Genomic DNA, 25,475 nt, shown 5'->3' with positions numbered 1-25,475 from the left:
ATTTCTTTTGATCACATAACTTATGTTATTCACGCATTTTGAGGCATTTTCTATCTTCTTATATGTCAACCACGGTTAGATTTGAGTTTTTTTTATAGATCATTGGATTGCAATTTCTCTGCTGATCATTTTCATAGCTCATTCATAAAAATCATATCGTTAACAAATCGAGAATTTTAGTTTTAAGTTATACGAGGCATATGACAGGATAGGTATTACAGATTTATTTTGGGCTTGGGCTCAAAATTTTAAAACCCTACGCGGTCACGTGCCCCGCACGTGGGGGGGGGGGGATGTCAATTCCTATTTAAAAAAACCCCATGCGTTTTCTTCTTTTATTCTTCGCCTCCATACTCAAGAACACCGCTTGAACCCAGAAAACCTTGAGCGCGCACGCCCTCATTTTCAGATCAACTTGAGCTCGCCCGAGCCTAACCTCCACACTGCCCCAGTTCCAGTTTAAACCAAGTGATTGGTTTACTAACCCACACCTTACCTTCATCACAAATTCCAAATCTAGATCTCAATGGCTCCTAAAACCCCAACAATTCTTCCTGAACAAGTTTTTTCTAGTGTAAAGTTTGTCCCTTCTTCGATACCGAGATTTGTATTAGGAAGTGGGACAGATTATGGTATTCTACTGAGGATTTTTATCACACTGATTTGGTGTTGACTTTTTACAAGAAGTGGGAGATTAATGGTCGTAGGATTTTTCTGGATGTGAATGGTAGTTATAAGGAGTTGACTATAACAGTGTTGGCTGATGTTATTGGCATTGAGGAACGAGACATCGTGATCACCATGCAGGAATCTCAGCTTAGGGGTATAGGTCTGCTGATGATAGAGATAGTTTTGGAGGGAAGTTACAATTCTGGGTCGCATTGTGTTCGATAGACATCTCTAAGAAGAAACCAACTGGCAGTGGCTCAATGGGTTGGCAGGAATGTTATTGCCACCACGAAAGCCAGTGACATCAATTTGAGTTGTCTGCACATTCTCTGGACCCTTAAGAACATAAGGTATGTGTTTTGCATCCTCAAATTTTTATTGAATGAGATTATAGCAGTTGGTCAAACTATCACAACTTTCCCTACATTGATTACGAAGATTATGTTATTTAGGGATGTGTGCCAAAGTCTTTACGGTTAAGTTGAAGTTGCGTGAGAATGTACGTATTTATAGGGAGTGTATTCAGAAGGAGTGGAATTTGCCTAAGGTTTTGGCTACTGAGATGGAATCGGATGAGAAAGAGGAAGAAGATACAACCTGTTTTGATATAGGAGCTTTGGAAAGGGCTACTACGGATGTAGCCCGTGTGTAATTACTTCATCGTAGCCTGCGAACTCTCCATAACCAATATGAGAGGATTCATACAGACCAAAGTTCTCTTAGTGACCTCTGTGAGGCTATCTAGACTAGGCAAAGTAACATCCAACGTAACCAGACTAACCTTTAGAACAATATTTAGTTGCTCGGTGATAGTCACCAGGATCTCCAGGCTAACATGGAGACTCTCGTTTAGAGTAATAATGAGCGTTGGGAAGCCATGAATATTTTAATAGAGCAACAATGCACATTTCAAGAAGAAGTTCTACGATGCCTGCCACCTCATGATGGTTCTTATTCTGCTGACTCTGGAAGGCGTGAGCGTCATCGACGCAGGACGGATGGCTCTAGCCTTTCCTCCTATCATGGCTAGTTTCATTGTATTATGTTTAAGAATATTTCCCTATTTTAGTAGAATTTTTATTCCAAGTTGTTTAGTTAAGTAGTTAATATTGGATTATGTCACTACTACAGAATGACACTTATACCACTGTTTTTAAGTTTGATATAAATATATTTACCACTATTATGCAACCGTGACAATAGGTGGTGTGGTATATAATAATAGCAAAACTGTGGTATATATGTTTAACAAATACCACGGTTTGTCAAAGAACCGTGGTTTGTATGCCCATGATATACCACGGTTGTCAACAGAACCGTGGCATATAAGCTATTGAAACCGTAGTTTATATTAGTGTATGTGTTATAATACCGTGGTATATAGTTATACTAAACAGTACGGTTTATGCCAAACCATGGTATATATATATATAATGCTAGTAACAGTCTTCCACTTAAAAACCAAACCTGCATAGCAAAATTTACACAGCCTGCCTACGTACAACATTTCCATCTTCCCAACAAATTCCATTAGGTATTTTAAACTATCAAACATTGCAAAAAAAGATAATAATAATAATAAAAAAAAAAAGACTTCCATTAATTTTTTGAGTGCACTAAGAAAACAAACTTCAAATTCCTTTTCACAAATTAAAAAGGTAAGACTCATAAATTAAATTGGAGGGGTCCGAACATAGCTAAAACTCATTCTCATTCGCTTCTGGCTGAAACACCCCATTTTTCTGGATGAACTGAATAATATTGAGTCGAACACCGTCAAGTTCATCTTGCGTGTATGTCTCCTTCAGTTCTAAATTTGTCATCTGGATGAGTCAAGGCACAACATGTGGAGTTACTATATAAGAATAAGGCGAAGTCTTTGAGCCAAATAAAGTGTTTGTCAAAACTTTCAAATACCTTATTTTCAAATGATCTAGTTGAACAAGCCTCTACTATTTCCCTCATAAACTTCATTGTATAATACCCACACTCTGTGCCACCTGGTTGATATGGGCCCTAACATATAGACTCACAACATATGTAAACATATACTTTTCAAAGAAAAAGACAATAATGTGTAGGATACTTTTACTTGTCTCTTCCTAAATTTTTGAAAATTCAAACCAACCAGGCATTAAAATCATAGCGAATCAGAAATTAAAAAATTGCATATAAAATGCTCTTTTACCTCAATGTCGTCCTTAAAAAGAACAAGGTCTTTTGGCCATGGAACTTGTGTGCCAACTACATCTTCCACATACACGAACTCGTAATTCACTTGTATAGGAAGATAGTAACGACCATACCAATAGTCTTGTGTTACTAGGTCATTACAAATTTGACTTTACATAGCGGTAAAAACGACTTGCATAAAAGCCTCCATGTTAAAAGGCGGCGATAAAAAAAGATAATTACTCACAAGCTTATGAAGTAAGTCAGGCTGCTCTTGAAACAAGTCTGGTAAATGTTTTCTCATAGCCACTTCCAACTTGACAACATCTTCTCCAGGAACACCATACCAAATTTTAGGATCCCCAAAGTGCATGTAATTCATTGAGTAGAAGTGGTGGTCCTTAACATGCTATTTATCAGGAGGAAAAAAACAAAGATGAACAAACAAAGTCTCATTTAATTCTAAACTGGAAACCTATAAACCATTATTTCGGTTAAGAAATGTACAGTCATGAATATATAGATCATATAACCAAAGGAATCTCAAAGATAAAAATACTAGATGACAAAATAAGCATAAAAAATCAAGAAAATGAAAAGAAAGAGGAAAAAAAATGTATTACCCAACAGAATGATGAGAAGCACATTCCTATATACAGCCAAGGTACCACCATCACACCGAAATGTCCCCACTTTCAAAAAAAGAGAGCACCGAGCACGGGAGTCTTGCAAAATTATTCAAATTCCAACTCGAGTTCAAATATTTATTGTTGTAATTAGAGCAGTCCATTGTAGAGGACTATTTTGGAAACCTACTTCCAAAAAGTCCAATTTCCAAATCGGCTCCATAAAGAACCTACAAAGCATCACAAGCACAAACAAAGTTTCATTAAGAGAAAAAAAGAGACAAATGTTCTTCAAATAATTAATCACCTGTCCAATCCTACCTCAATCTCCTCAGTAGGCTTCTCAACCATCCTCCAATATTCTCCACAGATGGTTCCCCACTTTGCTTCTCAAGCATATTCCTACTACCTCCTGAATCTGTACCTACACATGGAGACACACAAGCATACACTTGAAAGAACAAAAATGCACACCGGCCACATGTCATGTTGCTAGATATATATAGACATAAAAATCAGTTTAGATGCTAGAATGAAATTGGTCATACTTCCATCATTTGTTGTTTTTGTTGGCTACCATCTACCTGTATATTATGTTTTTCTGGGAATATATAAATGATCTTAACTGTGAGTTAAACATATTACGGTATGAATTAGAACTCGATCTCAGGAAGAACTACTTACATATCACCTTTTCGGGGGTTTATCCTAATCACTGACATTGCTAGTGCAGGCAGGAGTATATATGCTATATATGTTCCCAAGCTCAAGAGTAATTACATCAGAAATCTTACTACAATTCTCTGGGCTATGCACAAAAGAAGAATGGCTACAGAAAATGTTGCGAAGCTTGTAGGTTTCATCAGAAATCAAACCAGTGGACCACAAAAATTCTGAACGTCCCAATTGGTCATTGAAATTATCGGTTAGAGCATTTCCCACCTGCATTACATATGTTTCTTCTTTCAACTGTTTGAATGTTCCCATGGTGCACAATCAAGAGATAAGAATAAAAATGAACTGAGTACATACCATGTAGCCCTTGAGATTGATTGGTTTTGCCCCGTAGGCGATCGATACCTCATAATGGCTTGGGCAAAGGTGAGGAATGTAGTGTCCTATGACAAAACAAAATATGCCAATATTTAATGGAATAGTAGAAAAATAATCAATCATGTTAGTTAAACGTTTCCTTTCTATTTACTTAATGATTCAATTGGGGGTAAAAATGGTGGATATTGATAAGCGTAGCGACTCTATGTTTCTAATGAAAATGACACCCTAGTCTTTGTGGTGTGGTTTTCTGTTTTCCATCCGAAGACATTAAGGGATCAAGTCTCCACGCTAGAGAGACTATGCTATTTGAGTCCTGCCATCACAAAAGCAATTGTGATATGCCTTAAACCACTCTCTATTACCAAAAAGTGTGCTATTCTTTTCCAAAACAGAGTCCGCTTCATTATGACGGCTATGCCACCTTGACTTGACAAAAGGATTCCAGTCTATAAGACACTTTGATCTTTGTTCTACCAACATCTTTTCATGATTTTATGATTGATTAATTAGTTAAATTACCCGGGGTAAAATAAAATATAGTTACTTAGCTTATACGTGCCAAGACTTCTTGTTTTAGAATAAAACTACGGTTAAACTTTTCATTACCTGCATAGCTTTTCGCGGTTATATAGAAATCCCTTCCTTTATATTGAGGAAATCTCTCAAACCACTTGAGTAAGAATACTAACGAGTCATCAGCTATAAACATGTAAGTTCGATAATAGTAAAAGAGATTATGTTAGTTTAAAGTCCTATATATAGCATTTTCAGGTCTAAATTATTTGGACTCATACCAGTCCTTTTATCTCCATTTGTCGATATTCAGGATGGATTCTTTGGAATAGGAGAACCCTATACCAACAAGGTGATTCAAGGAATATGATGTTGGCCACTGCAAAAAGATGCATTGGATTCACAGTAAGAATTGCATAAGAGAGTTTGTGGGATGATAATTAAACTAGATATGATTTTCCTAATAGCAATGGTTTCAAATTTGATAACGTTTTTTGTTGCCCTCCCCCACCCCAAAACCAGATTTTATTGGTAAGAAACCCAAAGCACACCATTCTATTGGCATCCTTGATCATATATGTAGCTGTATTAACTTACATCTAATGGCGGAGAGAACATCCACCAGTTTAAGGAAATTAAACACCATTCTTTAAGAAAGAAAGTTGTCTTCCCAAAAATAGATACCCTTTGAAGGGAAAAAAATGTCGAATTTCAAAGTAATCTACCCGTAATTACCATTTTTGTCTTCTTTGTTACAAAACTACCCATCAAGCATAGCCTTTAGCCTTATATTCAATCAAAGGAAAGCTTGAAGAACATGATGAATGAATTTGACTGGAGCGAAGTTCATCAAGATCTCTTAGATGCAATGAAAGAAAAGCTTGAAGAAGTTCCAGAGCAGATGGTACACAAAAATAACCAGTCGACAAACGACCATCTTTGAAAATGCTAACCAAATCTTAGTGAACTATACAAAAAGTGCTTACCTTGATTCCAAGAATAAGGATTGAGATAGAGGGTCTTTCTATCAGGATTAATACTAAAAGGGCCTATTCTCTCTGCTTTGGAACCAACTGACGAACACCCAGGTCCTAAAGATTAGAATCTTCTTGGATCAGAACCAAAAGTAATATACAGAAGATAGTAGGTACAATGCACAACAAATAATTGTGAGGAAATTTATGTAAACATAATTGGTAGTATGTTTTAGGTAGGTCTAGAAATGATGTTCAGGAAAATGACCTACACTTGTACTGTAGAGACTAAAAGAATAAGAAAGCAAGTTTAAGTTGTGCATTTTAGTCTTCTGATCCATCTCATTTAATCACCTAAGATTTTCCACCATAGTGCATGATCATAGAAATTATAACAGTATAGAAGAGCAAAAAAAATAGACCTCCTTCGACCCAAATAACAAGAGGTTTTGATACTGTACTGGTGTAGAGGTGGGGACTGATTTTTCTCAACTCGCGAACCCTAGTGGCACAAAATCGGGGAGTGGGAGATGGAGAAATTGGGTTTTCTATCTTATGTGTTTTCATTCACCCATTTGTTCTTTTTCTTTATGTTTTTCGTGTTTAATTTTCAACCCTTAATTAATTTTTTTTTACTTTCTCCGCTTGTTTGCTTTTGCTATAGTAGGTGTAATTATGCCCAAAATATAAGCCACTGGTTTTAAGGAAACGTGGGGTATACGTATAGTAAAAAATAATTAGGCTAATATTTGATAGTACCGTGGTATATGTCTTGCTATATACCACTGTTTTTTAAAAATAGTGGTATTTGTTTGTTCCAAAACTAGAAAAGTGTTTTGTACCGTGAGAAATGACTATAAACCACTGTTATTAGGGGAACAGTGGTATATACCAGATGACCAACCGTGGTAAATGGGCATTTCTGTAGTAGTGTGTATTTGGTTGTTATTTGAATTTCAAGTTAGTTTAATTTTTGTCCAAGCATGCTATCTATTTTTCATGAATCCCACTTTCCTGACTTGTTTAGGGGTGGCATTATTTGTTTAGCATTGTATTTACCTTATCCACATGTTTTGGAAAGTTAAAATTGCAAGGTTGGAAGAATATAGTGTATATATGAGCATGCTGCTAATGTGGTGTAGCTAGAATTAGCTACTGTTGTTTGGTGCAACCTCAAGGGTTAAAGGCATTGAGATTGCTATTTTGATAGGATGGTTAAAACCATGTAGAATTACTGCTGAGGTTTCTCTCGACTGTTTCAATTTTGGTTTTGAGCAACCCTTTTCTTATTCTATCTCTTTCTTTATCAATTTGGGAACCTTGGGGACCTTTGTTTAAGAAACTAGTGCTCTATAAATACATGGCACGCCATATACTTCACACTGCACCTCTCGTATTCATACCGCAGGTCTTGCTCCAAGCGTGCACGCTCTTATTTTGCATTGACACAGAGCGCGCACGCGTCCTATTTACTATATATCTGAGCGCGCCCGCGCCCAACTTCCAGTATCGCAGATTTTTCTTTTGTCAGAAGAGAGCGCGCCCGCCCTCTGACATAAGCCATTCTAAGCGCGCTCACGCCCTGACCTCAACATACCTCCAGTTCTTTTTTCTGGGGTTTTCTGTAGGCACTTCCAAGAGTTTGGTAGTATGTTTATTTGTTATGAAATCTCCTCAAATCATACCGGAGCAGTCCTTTGAAGAATTGTTCAAGAGTGACACCTATGGGTACTGGTTTCGTGACTTGATTATACAGTCAGGATGGTAGCCTTTAATGGTAAGTGTTGATGAAACATATTCTCTTGAACTTACTGCTTATTTCTATGATTATTGTAAGTTCTTTTATCGACCGGATAGGGAACAAGTGTTCTCTGTCACTATTGATGATGTAACAATAGATTTAAGCAAGTTTTTGTTGGCCTTTGCTATTGGACTATCTATGCCTGCTGCCCAAAACTCATGGGGTTATATGGCTGATAATATATACATCTACAACTATGAGTATTTCCATGAGACCTATGGGACAGAGATTTTTCGTGTAGAGGACCAAGGGAAATATAACATAGCCCTTGGTAGCCTATCCCTTAACTTAGGCACTATTATGTTCTTTATCATGCTGAATATTTTAGGGGAATGACATTTTTCTTCTATGAATAACACCACTAGTGATGTCTTCCTTGCTCTAGCTGAGGGACGTATGGTATATGACCTTCCCCAGATTTTAGTGTCTAGTTTAGCACGAGCACATAGTATGAAGCATAAATACCTTCTTATGCCTGTCTTGGTTTGCCGCATAATGTTATGTTTCTTTCTAGAGTTCTGTACCTGTTTCACGGATTGGGTTGGGGTTGACTTTGTGAGACCCACCAATTGCATTATACGCTCTTTCCGTGTGATGATTTGGCCGGGGTGAAGGCTACAACCTAATTGGGTTGCACCACACACCCCATCCGACCAAGTGGCGCTTAACAGGTTAGCAAAAGTAGATGATAAATGGCGTGAGGCCTGACAAATTACCATGGCTTGGCAGGACTCAAAGGAACCTCACTTCTTTATAGAACAGGAGGACAACACTTAGTGCTGGATATGCGGTAAGTTTTACTTTTTATTAGTGTCTGCTTATGTCCCAAGCAATTTAATTTTTGTCATTCTCATAGCGGGTGAAACTCATATAGAGTTGTGTCTATTTTTCTTTACCTATATTAGTATGTTTTGAATTTGTTTTGCAGATGCTCTAAAATTTTCATGGTATTTCCTATCATTCTTATTTCTATACATTGAGGACAAAACATATTTTTGTTTGAAGGTAGCATAGAAACACACGTAATTTAAGGCACCTATTAATATATATATATATATATATATATATATATATATATGGGATATATATACATTAGAGGCACATGTAGCCACATTCTAGCCACAGTGAATCCTCACCACTAATCTCCTTCCAATCCTACGGACCATCTCGACCATCTCACAGCAAAACGAAATTAATAAAATTTTGGAAAAAACATTTTGGCGAAACAAAAAAGCACGCAATTTTCAAAATTAACACCGATTGTTTTCTCTGAAACTCCTCCTCAAACTAAGATCGATCTTAGTGAAAAGTAAATCGACCATTTCTCATTCACCGAAATTTCTCAACCATTTCTCTTGAGGTAAACCTTTATTTTCATTTTCATTCACCGAAAAAGTAAACCATGTAAACCTTATTTCATTTTCTTTTTCCTTATTTATTTTTTTGTTGTCATTATAGTTGAGGAATTTTATTGAATATTGATGATTGGTTGATTATATTGTTGTTTTAATTTTGTTTTTATGTTTAGCAAATATGTTTATGGCTAACACATAACACATAACAAAATTGGCTCATTTGAAATGAAGTGAGTTAGGAGCCACCCTCAAAATATGTATATTTTTTTCTCTTTGTCTCCAGTGTGTCTGCCTATAAGCTACAACGAGCTTTTAGATGCATCTGCATTGTGCAGTTAGGTTTTAAGTTGTTCTTGGATCTCTCAGTTTAGCCTAACTTTCTATATAAAATTAGAAAACTCAACTTTTTATTGGTTTGTTGGACAAATGTAGCTAAATAGATGTTTGTTTGTTTGGATTTTTGTTACTGTAGATGGAAAGAACTCTGTGCAATAGGTGTGGTGATAACACTCATTCATCAGAGAAATGTTGTTGGTTGTCCACGCCTTGTTGCATTCGAAAATATCGTGGAAGTAGGATCCTGAAACAGTCGAGCCAAATCCAATCCCTTGGGAAATTTTTTTTAACCTGTTGCGCTTTCGGAGACTTCCAATGGTTGGAAGACGCGAGAGCATCGTCATTAGTACCTCTAGAGAATCTAAGATGCAGACAGCTGAATTGCGTGGTTTAGAAAGGTTAACACAACAATGAAGAAAAATGAAAATGAAGGCAGAAAATTCTTGAATTGCACCGAGTGTGGGAAAGATTTTGAATGGTTGGATACGTTGTTAGCTTTGTTAAGGAGCAACATTGAGTTGGCAGCGAGTTCAAGCTCTTCCACAGTCACCTCTTCCTCGTCTTCAAAAAAAGATAAAAAAGTCAAAATTACAGTTGAACTTGACGACGATGGTTTGTCGAAAGAATTCGAGTTTCATTGTAAAATTAGATGAGTGCGTGGTTGATTTCAAGTTCTTTGTATTGTGTTTTTTGTGAAATTGTGGTGAATGTAATTATGCTGGTTAATCCATTTTGCTTATCTTGGTAAAAACTTGTGGTGAACTTGTGGTTATGACTTTGATGTAACTATGACTCTGGTTATGAACTTGTGGTTATGACTCTGCTTATGAACTTGTGGTGAACTTGTTAAGAGATTTTTACATTGAATAGAAAGCTGCTTTCTTTGTTGAATCACAGGTTCCTATCTCTAATATCAAAAATTTCTTTGTCATTGTGCATGTTGACCATGGGAAGTCAACTTTAGCAGATAAGTTGCTACAGGTGTCTGGTACAATAGAGAAAAGGGAAATGAAGGAGCAGTTTCTAGATAACATGGATCTAGAGAGAGAAAGAGGTATCACCATCAAATTACAGGTTGGTATTCCCTTTGTTCATCTTATGTGCTTCATTTGGATTTATATTCCCTTTTTTATATTGTTGTTCTTTCACACTTTAATGTATTTTATTAGTTAAGTAAGCCACATATTATTTCATCTGCAAGCTTTAGTATGAATTGTTGGATATAAATGGGTCTTAGCTGGTGAACCCTGAAAAGATAATTGGCTCCTTTTTCTTGTTCTAGTTTGATGGGTTTTGCATTTTATATGCGGTTTGAAATATACTATTCTCACCCATTTATCTTCTGTTTGCTGCAGGTAGCTAGAATGTGTTATGTCAATGAAAAGCAACCTTATTGTCTGAATTTGATTGATAAACACAATTAGTGAGGGTCAAGACCAAGTTACCAACAACTGAATGCTGTGGAGTGCCTAATTTACGTCTATTTTAGATGGGGTAGTGCAGTTCGTCCAATTCAATTTATACTGTTAAACACTAAACCAATGAACTTTGATTTCCAAGTGTTTCTGCCGGTGGAATTCTTTCAAGTCTTCCATTTATAGAAAGGAAAGATCGGGGAAGGGCTAATAATTTTTTGAACAATTCAGGTTGATGTTGCAGAGCTCTGACGAGAAACCGCAAATGATGGAAACCTTACAAAAAGAACTCGAGCTTCTACAACGACAAAAAGCTGCTTCTGAACAAGCTGCTTTAAGTGCGAAGCAGAGACAGAGTTCTAGTGGTGTTTGGGGTTGGCTTGCAGGGACTCCCCCTAACCAAAAGGAAGACAATGCCTAAAAGTTTTTCAAAACGAGTTGCATAGTTAGTTTTTATAGCTTTGTTTTCTAAATTTTTTGTTTTCACTTCTTCCCTTTTTGCTCTTATATATTTCTCTTTTGTTAACTTGTTTTTTTAGCAATGATAATAAGGTATTTGTTTGTGTGGCGCATTGACAGAAATCGGCTTGATTCTCACGCTTTCGGTCATAGTTTGTAATTTGAGCCATGGTTTATGTGTTGTTCAGTTTTTGTCATATTCTATTACCATTCTTTGTCCTATTTGTATTCAAAACATCCAGTAGGAGTCCACTTTACATCTTGTCCTTTGTCTACGTGGTGGCATGCAGATTTTTAATGTAAGTCCATCAGTATGGATTTCGGAAAGCCAATGCAGTGGCCCCTTCATGGAAGTTCTTGTAAATTTTGATCCTCGATTCTAAGGTACTAGTAGTTCCTGCTCTATTTTTAGATCCTTTTTCTTAATGACTTTTTCTTATTTTAATGGTTTGTATATCTTCACTTGACAGATTTTCATGTGCTTATCTACTAGATGCAAGTATGCAAGTGAAAGGTTCACAAGCTATCCCCCATATTTTTGGTTGGGGTGGTATCAAGATGACAGCGACATATAAAGATGTTGATGACTAATGGAGCAATTTACCATATATTAGTGTTAAGTGCCATTGCCGAAGTTGATGGGTTGGATGGTTAATAGCGTAGTTCCTGGGAAGATTAGAAGATACGTTCTATTGTCAGAACAACTTTGTATTGTGAGAATAGCTAAAAAATAATATAAGATTTACTTGTAAATGTGGTGTCCTAGCTGAGATTCAAGACAAGGAAGGGATTCCGCTTGATTAGCAGAGGCTGATCTTTGCTAGGAAGCAACTTGAAGATGGTCGCACTCTGTTGTCTGTTTGGTTTGTTGTCTATTGGATCCTGGATTCTGTGCTAGTTTTATTTGCTACAGAATCTTATGTTGATGTAACAATGAATAAGATTGATTGGTAATTTGTTCTAATAACAATGAATAAGTTTGATTGGTAGTTTGTTCTAATAGTTCCTGTTAGAGAATAAAAGCTGTCAGAGTTCCTACAACTTAAATAGTTTTGCTGTCAGAAACATAAAGAATGAACTATTAGAGAACAAGCTGTCAGAGAACAAGTTTTGCTCCGAAACATAAACAGTTCCTACAAGCTGTCAGAGAACAAGTTTTGGTCCGAAACATAAACAAATCTTCTTCACTTAAGTCTTCAACTACCGAAACATAAACAAGTTTTGGGTATTCTAAAGAAGATTTAACTACCAAAAGAGATGGTACAATTCAACCAATCTTCAACTACAACTTCAAGAAACATAAACAAATAATTCTTCATTCTAAAGAAGATTTAGTTACAAGGCACCGAACTTTCACTTTCCAACCAATCTTGTATCACTCACACCAATCTTGGATGAGACTTTTGAGCCTCCTACAATAGTAGCAAACGACCTTTTTGGATTAGACACATCTCCAACAATCGAGATAGTCGAGTTCCTGAAACAGGGCAGAGGGAAAAATGTTAGAGTACATGCACAGATAAACACCGAAAACAGCATCAAAATGTCAGAGTACATGCCACATTTTTGAGAAAAAAATTCCTAGAAGTTGGCATCTGCTAACTTTCAATCTCTTTTCAAGCTTGTGAATGAACAATACGAACATTTTCATTTTCTTCATCTCTCTCCTTAATCACTCACAACTTCGTTTTTTACAGCTAGCCTTGTATCACTCTCAAATGACACATCCAGCTAGCCTTGTATCACTCACAACTTCATTTTTTACATCTATCATTTGAGTTATCCAGCTAGCCTTCCAAAAGAATGAACTATCAGGTAGCCTTTTATCCAGCTAGCCTTCCAAAAGAATGAGATGCCTCACTAGGCATACTAACCAAGCAAACACTTTGAGTGGTACAATGCTTGCTTACTGGGCATACTGACCAAGCAAACACTTTGACCAAGATTACATATCATGAAAATACCAAGAGTACAAATTTGATATTGATTTAGCATGAAAATAAAACACACCTTAACCCCAAGAAGCTCAATCATATTCGTCATCATTTGTGTCCTCGTCTTCATTCTCCTCCCTATCCTCACCTTCATTCTCCTCATCGTCGTCGTCTTCATCCTCTAACTCTACATCCAATACTGTAAAGTAAAAAGAATGGAACGTCAAGTTTTAAAGGCAATTGCATAAGATAGGATGCTACGAATTAAGCTTAAGGAAACAATATTATACTTACTTGGGCCCTTCTTTCTGTTTGGATTTTCAGGACAATTTTGTCTGTCATGGTTAACACCAACTTTGTTACAACATGTACATCTCCTCTCTGTCTTTGCTTTGGCTTTTGCACATGCTTGTTCAAGACCCCCTTTTATTCTACCACTGTCCTTAGTTTTCTTATAAATCTTCACGACTTTTTTTCTTCCTTTTGTTTGAGAGATGTTAGGATTCAAAAGTAAAACTTGGGATGGGTCATCAAGTGGCGGTGCTGAACTATCAGCAATGGTGCATGAATTAACAGCAGAAATACCAGGGTCAACTTCCTTCTGTTTCTTGAGCTCCATTGACAGTTGTTGTAGTCTTTGCAACATTAATTGGTAAGCTGAATCAGTTTTCGCAGCTTTATAAACCAATTGATTAGCAACCATTTGAAGTCGAGTAGTTCTCAGTACCTCAGAGTTCTCATGGCCACTTACCAGTCCACGGTCATACTCAGCTCTATACTTATTTGCCCCTTTCATCCACCTCTTAAGAATAAAGTGCTCAGGAATCTCAATATCACGACTCTGAAATACCTTTATGAGGTGTCCACAAGGTATCCCCAGAAACTCAAAAGTTTTGCATTCGCAATTACCTCCTTTGTCGCTGGGTTGAACTTCACCTTCCATTCACTCTCGTCACCTTTAACTCGCGACTTATAAGTGTAGGTTCTGTTGCTGTCAGTACCTTTTTCATCATCATGCAGGACATACTTTCGGTTTAACTAACTTTCAATTCTTGCTTGAACCTATCATATGCATTCCTTGTATATACACTTGATGCACTCTTCAAGAGAAAGGAATTACTGCCTACAATCCGATTCGAGTGTTCAGTAATATAATCTTATTTTTTTTTTCACTTTCAACAATCCTCATCAAACACTTATCATTCTTCACTACAAACTCTCTAAGAGTTGTCGTAGATGTGAAAAAGTTCTTGTAAACAGAATTAATGCTTTCAGAACGCCCGGTAGTCGAAGTGCCAGCATAAAAAGTATCCAAGTGATAAACTGGAGCCCATTTGTGTTGAATCTTGTACATCTCTTGAAGCCATTCATTCTCCTCCAACTTAAAACTAGACATCAATTCTGTCCACCTCTTTCAAACACATCAGGAATAAATATTTGTCGAATACAGTGTTTGAATTCTTTTTTGAATTTCGACCTCCTGTAATAATAATTTGGAAGTTTTTCAGGGAACTTCTTCATAATGTGCCATAGGCAGAATCTGTGTCGAGTATTAGGGAATACCGTACCCACAGCTAGAGTCATAGCTCTATCTTGATCTGTGATAATTGCAGATGGGGCACGTCCACCCATAGCTCTAAGCCAAGTCTCAAACACCCATTGAAAAGAATCTTCTGTTTCATCCAAAAGCAGTGCACAACCAAATTGGATTGATTGCATATGGTGGTTAACTCCAGTAAATGGGGCGAATGGCATTTCATAAACATTCTTACGATATGTGGTGTCAAAGAAAACCACGTCACCAAAATATTAAAAAACTGGTAATGCAGCGACCGACCATCTACCCGAGAAAAAATTAATGGCCCTTGCTTCATGATCTATCTGTATTACATAAAAGAAATTAGGATCCTCTATACTTTTCTTCTTGAAAAAATGAAGCACCGCGGTAGCATCACCTCTCACCGGTTTCTTGTATTCTTTTGAGGGGCCCAAATGGTTCCAACAATCCCTATCATCAAAACCAATTTGTACTCCATCAAGTATATCAACAACTTTATTCACAGGTACACCACCATCACGAAATGAGTCAATCAACATCTTAGCTGCAACAGGCATATTTCTATTAACAGGCATACACATTCTTTTTGCCGGACTAACCAGATTGTGATTGTGCTCGCAACTAAATTTCACCACTTTCCAGATTCCATTATTTTGCTTTGTCACCCTCATTGAAGCAAGGCACCCACATTTAACTGTATTTGTGTTTCTTTTTCTCACTTCTTTCTCAGTTCCATCCACATTCTTATTTTTTCCTCCTCGATCTCTATAAACCCCAAATCGCGAGCAAGTCATTTCACAACTACTAACTTCATCCGAACGAGAAAATGATTTTTGAGAGCTTCGAATTACGGGACTAAATCCAAACGATTTTCCGTAATCTATATAGAATTGTTTTGCAGCCTCAAGAGTTTCAAAACACATTCCCAAACATGGTGGCTTCACAATTTCCACTTCCACTTCAAACTCCGGAGGTTGAACAGAGGAAGAAAATGCCGCAGAAGGTCTTTGCGAAGGCTCGGGTTGAAGATGCGCAAATAAATGTGTCCACGTAAAAAAAAAACATAAAAACTAACACGGTACAATAATACAGTATTGAATTCATGGAAACACTAGCTCACCTGAACTATATTTTTCCTATTCTCCAACTTCATCAATCAATATGGAGTCGTCCATTCCTACAAATAACTCATGCAGAATGTTCCATTAGCCAACCACAATCAATAAAATTACCCAATTAAAAACTCCATAACATTCAGTTCTTCAAAATTCAAAATTAACACCAAATTCCCATATCATATAAAAGCCCAATTCAAAAAAACAATGCTGTAAAATCCATTTCGGTGAATGAATGAAAATGAGAATAAAGGTTTACCTCATATTAATGAAAATGAATTTTGATGAATGAGGAAAAGGATTAACTTTTTTGGATGGAGATTTCAATAATATTTACTAGATATGGTTGATTAGAAAGAGAAATGGCTAAGAAATTTCGGTGAATGAGAAATGGTCAATTTACTTTTCACTAAGATCGATCTTAGCTTGGAGGAGGAGTTTCAGAGAAAACAATCGATGTTAATTTTGAAAATTTCGTGTTTTTTTGTTTCGCCAAAATGTTTTTTATGAAATTTTGTTAATTTCGTTTTGCTGTGAGATGGTCGAGATGGCCCGTAGGATTGGAAGGAGATAAGTGGTGAGGATTCACTGTGGCTAGAATATGGCTACAGTGAATGTGCCTCTATCCCACCCCATATATATATAATATGCACTTGTTTTCTAGTAAAAAAATAAAAAATATATATAAATAAAAAATATTTATACTATGCACTTAGGAATATTGGTATTGTTTCTTTTTATGTGATGATAGTAGTCTAGAAGTATCACGTTAGCTCTTAAATTAGAATAGTTTTTAGAAACGTAAGTTAATATGTAGGTAATAATCATTGCATCTTTTCATAAATATATTGCATTAGCATCTATGTTTGTATTGGTAGTAAGTTTATAAAATCTAGGCTAGAGTACTTATTCTACAAATCCTGTGAGAATATAACCTAAAAGCCTTATATGAGTGAAATATATGAGTAATGACACAAGGGAGAAGTAAATTCCGAATAGAGAAATCACACGTCCACTTGCTTGTCATTATACCATATCCTAAGCGAGAATTTAGGCCCTTTTTGGATCGATATAGCCAGAAATTCAAACCTATATGAAATTACTTTATGTTAGTCGCGCCTCTGAGCCTTTTCATAAACCATAAATCCTTTACCCTTTTACAAAAACAAAATAAAAATAAAATCAGCCTACCCTTTTTCAATGAGTCTGAGAATAGAGATGAAATGAAGAAAAGAAAAGAAAAAGACCTGTGGAAAACCAAGAATTTGTTAGTTGCTTCAAATAAAAAAATAAAGTTTCCATAAAAAAAAAAGAAAAAAATAAGTTAGAACTCCAAAAATAGAATCAAAGGAGTCAATAGCCAAAAGAAAAAGAAAGAAAGAAAAAAGGCTAAGGATGGAAATAAAGTGTAGAAGCAAAGTAAGAACACAGTTTTCTCTAGTTACATATTTTGAAGATCCTATTATCTCAGACTTGTCTTTTTGAATATCCATTTCCTTCCTTCTGGAAACCATCACCTAATCCCCAGAATACATAATAAAGACCTCTAGCTCAATTAGGAATAAGTTAGTGTGATAGTATGTGGTAGATGTGTTTGATCGACTTCGGCTTCCTTGTACATCATTGAGTTTGTGAGGAAAAGTGTGCCCACTACACACTGGAGTAAGTGAAACTTGAGTGGAAAAATCAGAGTGTTTTTGTCTTGACATATTTGTGAGGACCTTCTAAAGGACGCTATTCCAAAGATTCAGAAACGGACCTGTTATTGCATTTCATATCATAGTTCATTATATATATGTTTATTCGTAAATGATTGATTATTATGCATGTATTAGCTTAGGTTTCGAATTGATTGTTCTGTATTCATTGCTAGTGAGATATATAGATATCTGAGAATAAATAAGGAAACATTAATTTTGTTTCTTACTAGTTGTAGTATAAATGAAGTTTGTGAGTATTTTCTCTGTAAAACTCTCACGAGGCTATAACTCGTCCACTAGGGAATTCCTACTAGTTTAAGGCCTTATTGAATATAGTCAATGCAATCGCACTCAGCGAAATGAGATTAGTTAGAACTCCATTTTTGGTCACTTATTTTAATTTATCATATTTGCTTGAGGACAAGGAAAATGCTATTTGGGGGTGGTTTGATAAGAGCCCAAAACTATAGTTTTAACCCCTTAAGAATATTGCATTTAGCTCAGTTATGTTTATAATAAATAAGAGTTAGTACTGTTTATATACTTTTGTGTATTTCAGGTTTTGGAGTCAAATATGTGAAGAAATATGTCACTTTTGTAAGAGAAAGGAGAAAAGGTTGGTTGCTAAGAAGTTCAATGGCTAAAACCCAAATTTCAAGGAGAAAAAACCTTTTTAAAGATCAGTCAAAGTTAACGTAGGCAGAAATAGCGCATAAAAGTTGACAGAACTTCTATAGGCTGTTCTTTGGAATCAGACCTTGGAATTGGGCCTACTATATGTCAAAACGACCGTCTTGGAAAGAGCTTTCTAATGGTCTAAACCTTGATCTAATCAGAGGAGTAAAAGTGGACTAAAAGGCTGTTGTAGTAAATTCTAGCAGAGAAACCCTTTTTGGACTTAAGTAATTAGATTTTGGGCTTGATTTAATTGCTCAAAACATAGCTCCAAAGCCCATCCACGAAATTGTAAATCTAGCCCTCTCCTATATAAAGAGGACTAAGGCAAAACTCAAAAGGAGATCAACCATTTAGTTAATTAATTTATCTCTCTCTCCCATTAGTTATTTAATTTAGTCTAAACTTAGTTTTATATTTTATTAGCCTAGCCACCATTAATAATTCAAGTTAATTTCAATTCAAGTATTATTTTAATTATGTCTTCCTATTCTTCTTATGTATTCCATGATAGTCTAATGAACCATAGCTAAACCTCCATTAGAGGGGTTTGATTGAAACTTTGATGAATACTTGATGTGTTAGTATAGAATAGTTATATTAAGGAGCTTCAATTCTAGAGGGTAGTTTATTCCCCATGAGAATGGGTTTCAACTTCCCCTCATGCTAATTATTAGTTGGTTAGAGATACCATGAATAATTAAGGATAAAAAGTCCTAACCTTTATGTTGAACCTTGTGTGAAAACATAAAGATTAGGGTTGCAACAAACTCCATACTAGCATGTTAGGAATTAATCAAGGTGGATATCAAATCTCCCTAATTCCTTCTCATATTCAATCTTATTATTCAATTGTCATAGTTTAAATTATTATATCTTAATTCATAGTTTTCACCATATTAGTTATATTTACAATGATTACGCTCATGTTTGTTGAATTGTTAATCACTAGTAAAATTAGTTATGTTCTAAGCAATTAGGAGTGGAACGAATTCTGACTCCAGTTTTATTATATGATAATCGAGAGTAGAAATTTTATAACAAAAAATTAAGTAGTTTTTACTTTTGCCTAGTTTAAATTAGCTAAGATAGGGTAAAAGCTTGTTTTAAGAATTATCAGTATTGAATGTTGGTTTGCAAGCTTATCCTACACATATTTCTATCTACATTATTCTTATTGCTTTGTACTAATAGGCTATTTTCACAGAACTTGGGTCTTGTGTAGGTGGCTAGATTGAAGCTATTCATTGTGGTCGTTCACTTCACCATTCTTAGGTTAATATTATAGTTGTTGGGAAGGAAGTAGTTTTTATAGGAGAGAGTTACTTCTGATTGTTTTACTCTTGACATGTTGTAAAATTAGTGAATAATTAGGAAGATTTTTTTTATTAATGACGAGGGTGCAGTTTAAATGTGTATGTTGCTTGAGTCCAATTTGTTTGCATGTTAACCTAATTTATAGCCTAAGTAATTTGCTTAGTCATATACAAGCGTTTTCTATTATCATTTCTCATAGATTTGCTTAATGATAAAAATCATAGTTGTCAATACATGTTCTCTAATAGATTCATATGCTCTAAACGGTAAGAGCGCTCTTAATTGAGAGGTTGGTGGTTTGAATCCATATGAATCCGATTTTAAGCTTTAAAAAAAACCAAAAAAAAAAAAAAACACAAAAACAAAACAAAATGCTATAAATATTTAATAGCGTTGAAAAACTGCTATCAGGTTCCATAGCGTTTTTCTCAAAACCGCTATAAAAAGTACAATAGCGTTTACAGAAATAGCTATTGAATTTCATAGCATCTATCTAAAAACGATATCGTTTTATAGTATTTTATTCACAAATACTATCTTAAAAAGGATAACATGCTGATTGATAGCGTTTGGTGAAATGTTATCGACTTGATTTCATAGCGTTTTTTGAGTGCTATCTATTGACTTTTTTCCAGTAGCAGAGGAAACTTATACTGTTTTAGAGGAAGAGGGTGAGGAAATAGAGATCACCAATTCTAAACTAAGGCATGAATAAGTTATTATGCAAGAAAAATATAAAGTAACATCTTCCGAGCGATGTGAATATCCATTTAGTTTGGCACATGAAAACATAAAGATAGAAGAAATAGATGAATTTCTTAAGGATGAAGCTAAAGACCACAACTTTATAGATTCGGCTAAGCTAGATAAAGAATTCTATGAGTTCTTAAGAGCATGTGAGGATCCACCAACTCAGTCACCAACCAACCACCATCCACCAGAGTTAACAGATCCTGCAATCCAACCACCTACCACCACTAAGCCATCCATTCCTTGTCCATTTCAATGGAACCTCAAATTTTCACTTAAGCCTTTTTGCCTTAAAGATCTTCTATAATTTTTTCAACCTTCATGGTGAAGAGTTTTTGCCAACACATAATCCCATGAGTTCACTATTCCTATAGTTGAGAGCCAAACTTTAAATGCGTGTTGTGAGAAACCTAGTGATAACTATAAAATGAATAGTTTACCTACGAAATGAACGATGAATTCATGACGTAAGTAAACTAAAACTGGACTTTTGAGCCTTTGTTTATCAAAGCTTCTACTCTCGATGCGAATTGCACTAAGTGGAGTAGGAAGTTCGTTCCACTCCTAGTTCCCTAGCATGGATTGTTTTCTAAGTCTAAGAACTCAGTCTTAAGTCTAATGAGAGCTTTACGAAATGTTATGCTAACAAGACGCGTTAATTTAAATAACGAGATATAATAAATAACAAGATAAAATATAAACTAAAGTTAATCTACGAAGCTACGGAAATACGATTGTTGAATCTAGATAAAGAAATAGAGGGGAATTAAATCCACCTCGAATCCAACTTAACAACCTAGCGTAGAATGTTGTATCTCAATTCTCACGTTCTTACGGCGAGAATTTCGAGTTCTAATCCCTAGTGTTCATGGCATTCCTACCGGATACTAACTAGCATGTGAGGTCGTCCACCTATTCTCATGGCGAAACACGACCTTCTAGAGTGGAATAGATTCTACAATCAGTTCTATACTAACCACTAAGTTTTCATCAAGGCTTCATCAACCCCTCTAATGGAGGTTTTAGCCTTGAGTCATCAAAACATCATTTCCCATGTTATTATAACTAAACATAATATCAAGATTCGAAATTTACTTAATCTAACAATAATGAATCTAATTTAATGGCTGGAATGAAATAAGAACAAGAATTGAAATTAGATCTAGAATGGAAATAACCAAATTCGAAATTGACAAACTAACTATTTTATTTATCTAATCAATCAAGAACAATGATTCAAGAATTTAATCTAAAACAGGAATTGAAATGGAACTAAAACTTAATTAATTAATAAAACTAGATCTAGAATTATATATCTTAATTTAGGTCTAACTAGCTACCATTAACAAAGAGTTAAGCTTTTGTTTTTATACATCCATATCCAAAAATCGTGCATGGGCTTGGAGCCATGTTTTGGGCCAGAGAGTCAGGCCCAAAACCAAATTCTTCAAATTCAAAAAGGCCTCTTCAGCTGCAGTTCGCTTCAACAGACTTTTCGTCCACTTATGCTCCTCTGATTGGGTCAAGGCTTGGACCATTAGAAATCTCTTTCCGAGCCGGTCGTTTTGACATAAGGTAGGTCCAATTCCGAGGTCTGAGTCTAAAGATATGGTCTTCGGAAGTTCTATTGACTTTGTTGCCTTTGTTTACGCGTGGACTTTGACTTTTCATCTTTTGACCAGGCTTTACAAAGGCTTTGTCTTCTTGAATCTTGGCCTTTAATCACCGAACTCCTTAGTAACCAACCATTGCTCCTTTATCTCATCAAAGTGGCACATTCCTGCACATAATTGACTTTGAAGCCCACGAAATACATAGAAACACGTAATCGGATTAACTCTTACTTATTACTCACATAATTGGTCTAAAAGTATGACTACTAAGGGGTTAAAACTACAGTTTTGGGCTCTTATCAACCACCCCCAAACAGCATTTTGCTTGTCCTCAAGCAAATATGAGAAATTAGCATAAGTGACCAAAATGGAGTTCTATCTAGTGAGTCAGATTGCATTGACCATATCGCGACAAGGCCTTAAACCACTAGGAATTCCCTAGTGGGCCGAGTTATTCGTGAGAGTTTTTCAGTGAAGGTACTCACAAACTTCATCTATACTACAACGACTAAGAAATAAAATTATTGTTTTCTCATTCATGTCTCAACTATCTATACATCTCACTAGCAAATACATAAGAATAACCGGTCGAACCCTAAGCTAATATATGCATAATAATCAATCATCTAAAATAAACATATAACAATGAGTAATACTATGAAATGTAATAGCAGTCCGTTTTAAAAAACTTCGAATAAGCGTCCTTAAGTAGGTCCTCACATAAATGTCAAGACAAAAACCACTCGATTTTTCCACTCAAGTTTATTTGCTCCGATTAATGCGGTGGGCACACTTTACCTTACAATCTCAATGACAACAAGAAAGCCGGAGTCGATCAAACACATCTGCCACTTACTATCACACTAACCTATTCCTAATTGAGCTAGAGGTCTTTATTAGGTATTGCGGGGATTAGGAGATGGTTTAAGAAGGAAGGAAATGGATATTCAAAAGGACAAGTCTGAGATAATAGAGTCTTCATATTATGTAACTTAGAAAACCTTGTTATTTCCTTTTGCTTCTATACTTTGTTTCCATCCTTAGCCATATTTTTCTTTTTCTTTTCTTTGGCTTTTGACTCCCTTTATTCTATTTTTGGGTTTTTATTTATTTTATATATTTTTTTTTCTTTTTCTTTTGGAAGCAACTAACTAAATTTTTTTGTTTACACAGGTTTTTCTCTTCTTCTTTCTTCACTCATTCTATTCTCGGACTTATTCTAAATTGGGTAGGTTGATTTATTCTTTTTTTTTTTTTTTTTTTTTTTTTTTTTTTATTTTGTTTTGTTTTGTAACGGGGTAAAGGAATTGTGGTTTATGGAAGGCTAAAGAAAGGCTCGAGAGGGGCGACTAGCGGAAAATAATTCATAGGTTTGAATTTCGGCTATATCGATCCAAAGAGGGCCTAAATTCTCGCTTAGGATATGGCATAGTGATCAAGCAAGTGGGCGTGTGATCTATCCGATTTTACTTCTCCCTTGTGTCATTTCTCAAATGTTTGGCTCATATCATATAAGGCTTTAGGCTATATTCTCACGGGATTTGTAGAATAAGTACTCTAGCCTAGATTTGAAACTTTCTTGCTAACAATCATAGATACTCATGTAATAAATTTATAGATAGATGCAAAGATTATTACCTACATATTAACCTAAGTTTCTAACAATTATTCTGATGCAAAAGCTATGTGAGACTTCTAAATTGTTAAGAGCATAGAGAAAGAAAACAATACCAATATTCCTAAGTGTATAGCATACTTTTATATTTATATTTTTGAATTTTTGAAATTTTAACTAGAAAACAAGTGCATATTATACATATCTATATCCTAACAGATGTCTTAATTACACGTGTTTCTATGCCCCCCCCCCAAACAAGAAGCATGCTTTGTCCTCGAAGCATTTAAATAAAGATGGTAGGAAAAATACCATTGAAGCGCGTGAAATTTAGGAACATCTGCAAAACAAGGTTAAAACATACAAATATAGTAATATAAAAAAAAAAAAAAACTGACGCAACTCTATAAGAGTTCCACCCATTATGGGGTTAACAGAATGAAATTGCTTGGGACATAAGCAGACACTAACTTAACTAAAAACTTACCTGCACCCCAGCATTTACTCGTCATCCTCCTCTTCTATATGAGGTTCTTTCGCATCCTGCCATGCCATAACAACTTGCCACGCCTTCCATCGTGTATCATCAACTAGTGCTAACCTCTCTAGTGTTACTTGGTCTGATGGGGTGTAAGGGGCAACCAAATGTGGTTGCACCTGCCATCCCGGCCAAGTCATGGCTCGGAATGATCTTACCACCACGATTGGTGGGTCTCATGGTTTCGACCCTTTCCCCCAACTGCGGTAATCGCGGAGAATATGGGTAAGCAAGCGGCGCGATAATGCGGCAAACCAAGGCAGGGCATAAGAAGGTACTTATGCCTCAAGGTATGGCCTCGCTTCAAAGTAGCAACTAAAACTCGGGGGGAATGTCATCGCGATGGCGTCCCTCGCTAAAGCAAGGAAAACGCGTCACCAGCGGTATTATTGGCGAAATAAACCGTCGTTCCCCTAGAATGTTCATCATGATGAACAACATGGTTAATGCCTACATTCAGCGATAGGCTACTCAGTAGGCGATGTTATATTGGGCTTGGTCCATGATCTGAAACACCCTCCCCATAATACTCATGGAAATAGGCATATTCATATAGGTATGAGTTATCGTCATATATCCCCACGTGTGCATAGGGTCGTAATGGCAACCCCAAAACCAAAGCTATCAATTGCTTCTTGAATTCCATAGTCGTGCCATCAATAGCAAGGGAAAATTTTTGTTCTCCTTCTTGGGTAAAAAAAAAAAAGTAATATTATTATAGAAGAATTCAGTTAGCTTAGGTGAAAAAGAATCGTCATCACTCACCGGAAGATGCCGCCATCCTAATGCCGCGATCCATTCGCCATGAACGATGCTCCATAGGTATCGGTTCCCATCAAGTCTTCAAATGACTGTTCGGGAATCACTATAGGAGGTGTCATCTCAAAACTACTCTGTAGAACAGCTCCGAAAACCTGGAAGAAACCTCAAAAAATCGGAATTTCCTGTGCTTACGGGAGGAGGAGGGCGCGCTTCATTATAGAAGCGAGAAGTCGCTCGTAGGTTTTGGAATTACGGTGTTTGGCGCGGGTGCGCTCTGCTTGAAGCGAAGTCGTGCTTTCGTAGGTTTTCGATTTACTGTGTTGTAGAGGCGAAAGTCGCTCTGCTTGAAGCTGGCCTCGACAATAAAAAATTTATGGCGGTGTATAGGCGGCAGCGCGCTTCTACCGAGGGCTTGGCGCCTTCGTAAAGTCTTAAACTTGTGTTTACAAGAAAAACAAGCAGAAAAAGCTTGGAGTGAAAGGTGAGAGATGATTGTGGGGTGTAGTATGGGTTGTGAGTGTA

General features: G+C 36.0%; 2 protein-coding genes and 1 long non-coding RNA gene across 4 annotated transcripts; all 3 read right to left on the bottom strand.

Annotated features, from left to right (window-relative positions):
- Positions 1–1,892: 1,892 nt before the first annotated feature.
- Positions 1,893–3,514, bottom strand: LOC147497480 (uncharacterized). Of its 2 annotated transcripts, XR_015197121.1 has the most exons (5): positions 3,465–3,514; positions 3,089–3,250; positions 2,858–2,991; positions 2,587–2,685; positions 1,893–2,492 (listed from the first exon to the last, which is right to left on the bottom strand). It is a non-coding gene; the product is annotated as an uncharacterized LOC147497480 (long non-coding RNA). The 2 variants fall into 2 exon arrangements; XR_015197120.1 differs by lacking the exons at positions 3,089–3,250; positions 3,465–3,514 and having other exon boundaries at positions 1,898–2,492; positions 2,858–3,037.
- Positions 3,515–13,402: 9,888 nt separating this feature from the next.
- Positions 13,403–14,253, bottom strand: LOC147497479 (uncharacterized). Its single transcript, XM_086562906.1, has 2 exons — positions 13,605–14,253; positions 13,403–13,509 (listed from the first exon to the last, which is right to left on the bottom strand). Exons 1-2 carry the CDS (start codon positions 14,251–14,253, stop codon positions 13,403–13,405), a joined length of 756 nt encoding a protein of 251 aa, XP_086419032.1.
- An 866-nt stretch (positions 14,254–15,119) lies between these two features.
- On the bottom strand, positions 15,120–15,662 carry LOC147497478 (protein FAR1-RELATED SEQUENCE 5-like). The gene has a single exon (XM_086562905.1). The coding sequence runs from the start codon at positions 15,660–15,662 to the stop codon at positions 15,120–15,122; it is 543 nt and encodes a 180-aa protein (XP_086419031.1).
- Positions 15,663–25,475: the final 9,813 nt, after the last annotated feature.

This window comes from Coptis chinensis, chromosome 5 (genome assembly GCF_015680905.1).
Source record: "Coptis chinensis isolate HL-2020 chromosome 5, ASM1568090v1, whole genome shotgun sequence".
Classification (NCBI taxonomy): Eukaryota; Viridiplantae; Streptophyta; class Magnoliopsida; order Ranunculales; family Ranunculaceae; genus Coptis; species Coptis chinensis.
Note: the sequence above shows the minus strand (reverse complement) of the source record. Positions and strands in the feature narration are given on the sequence as shown.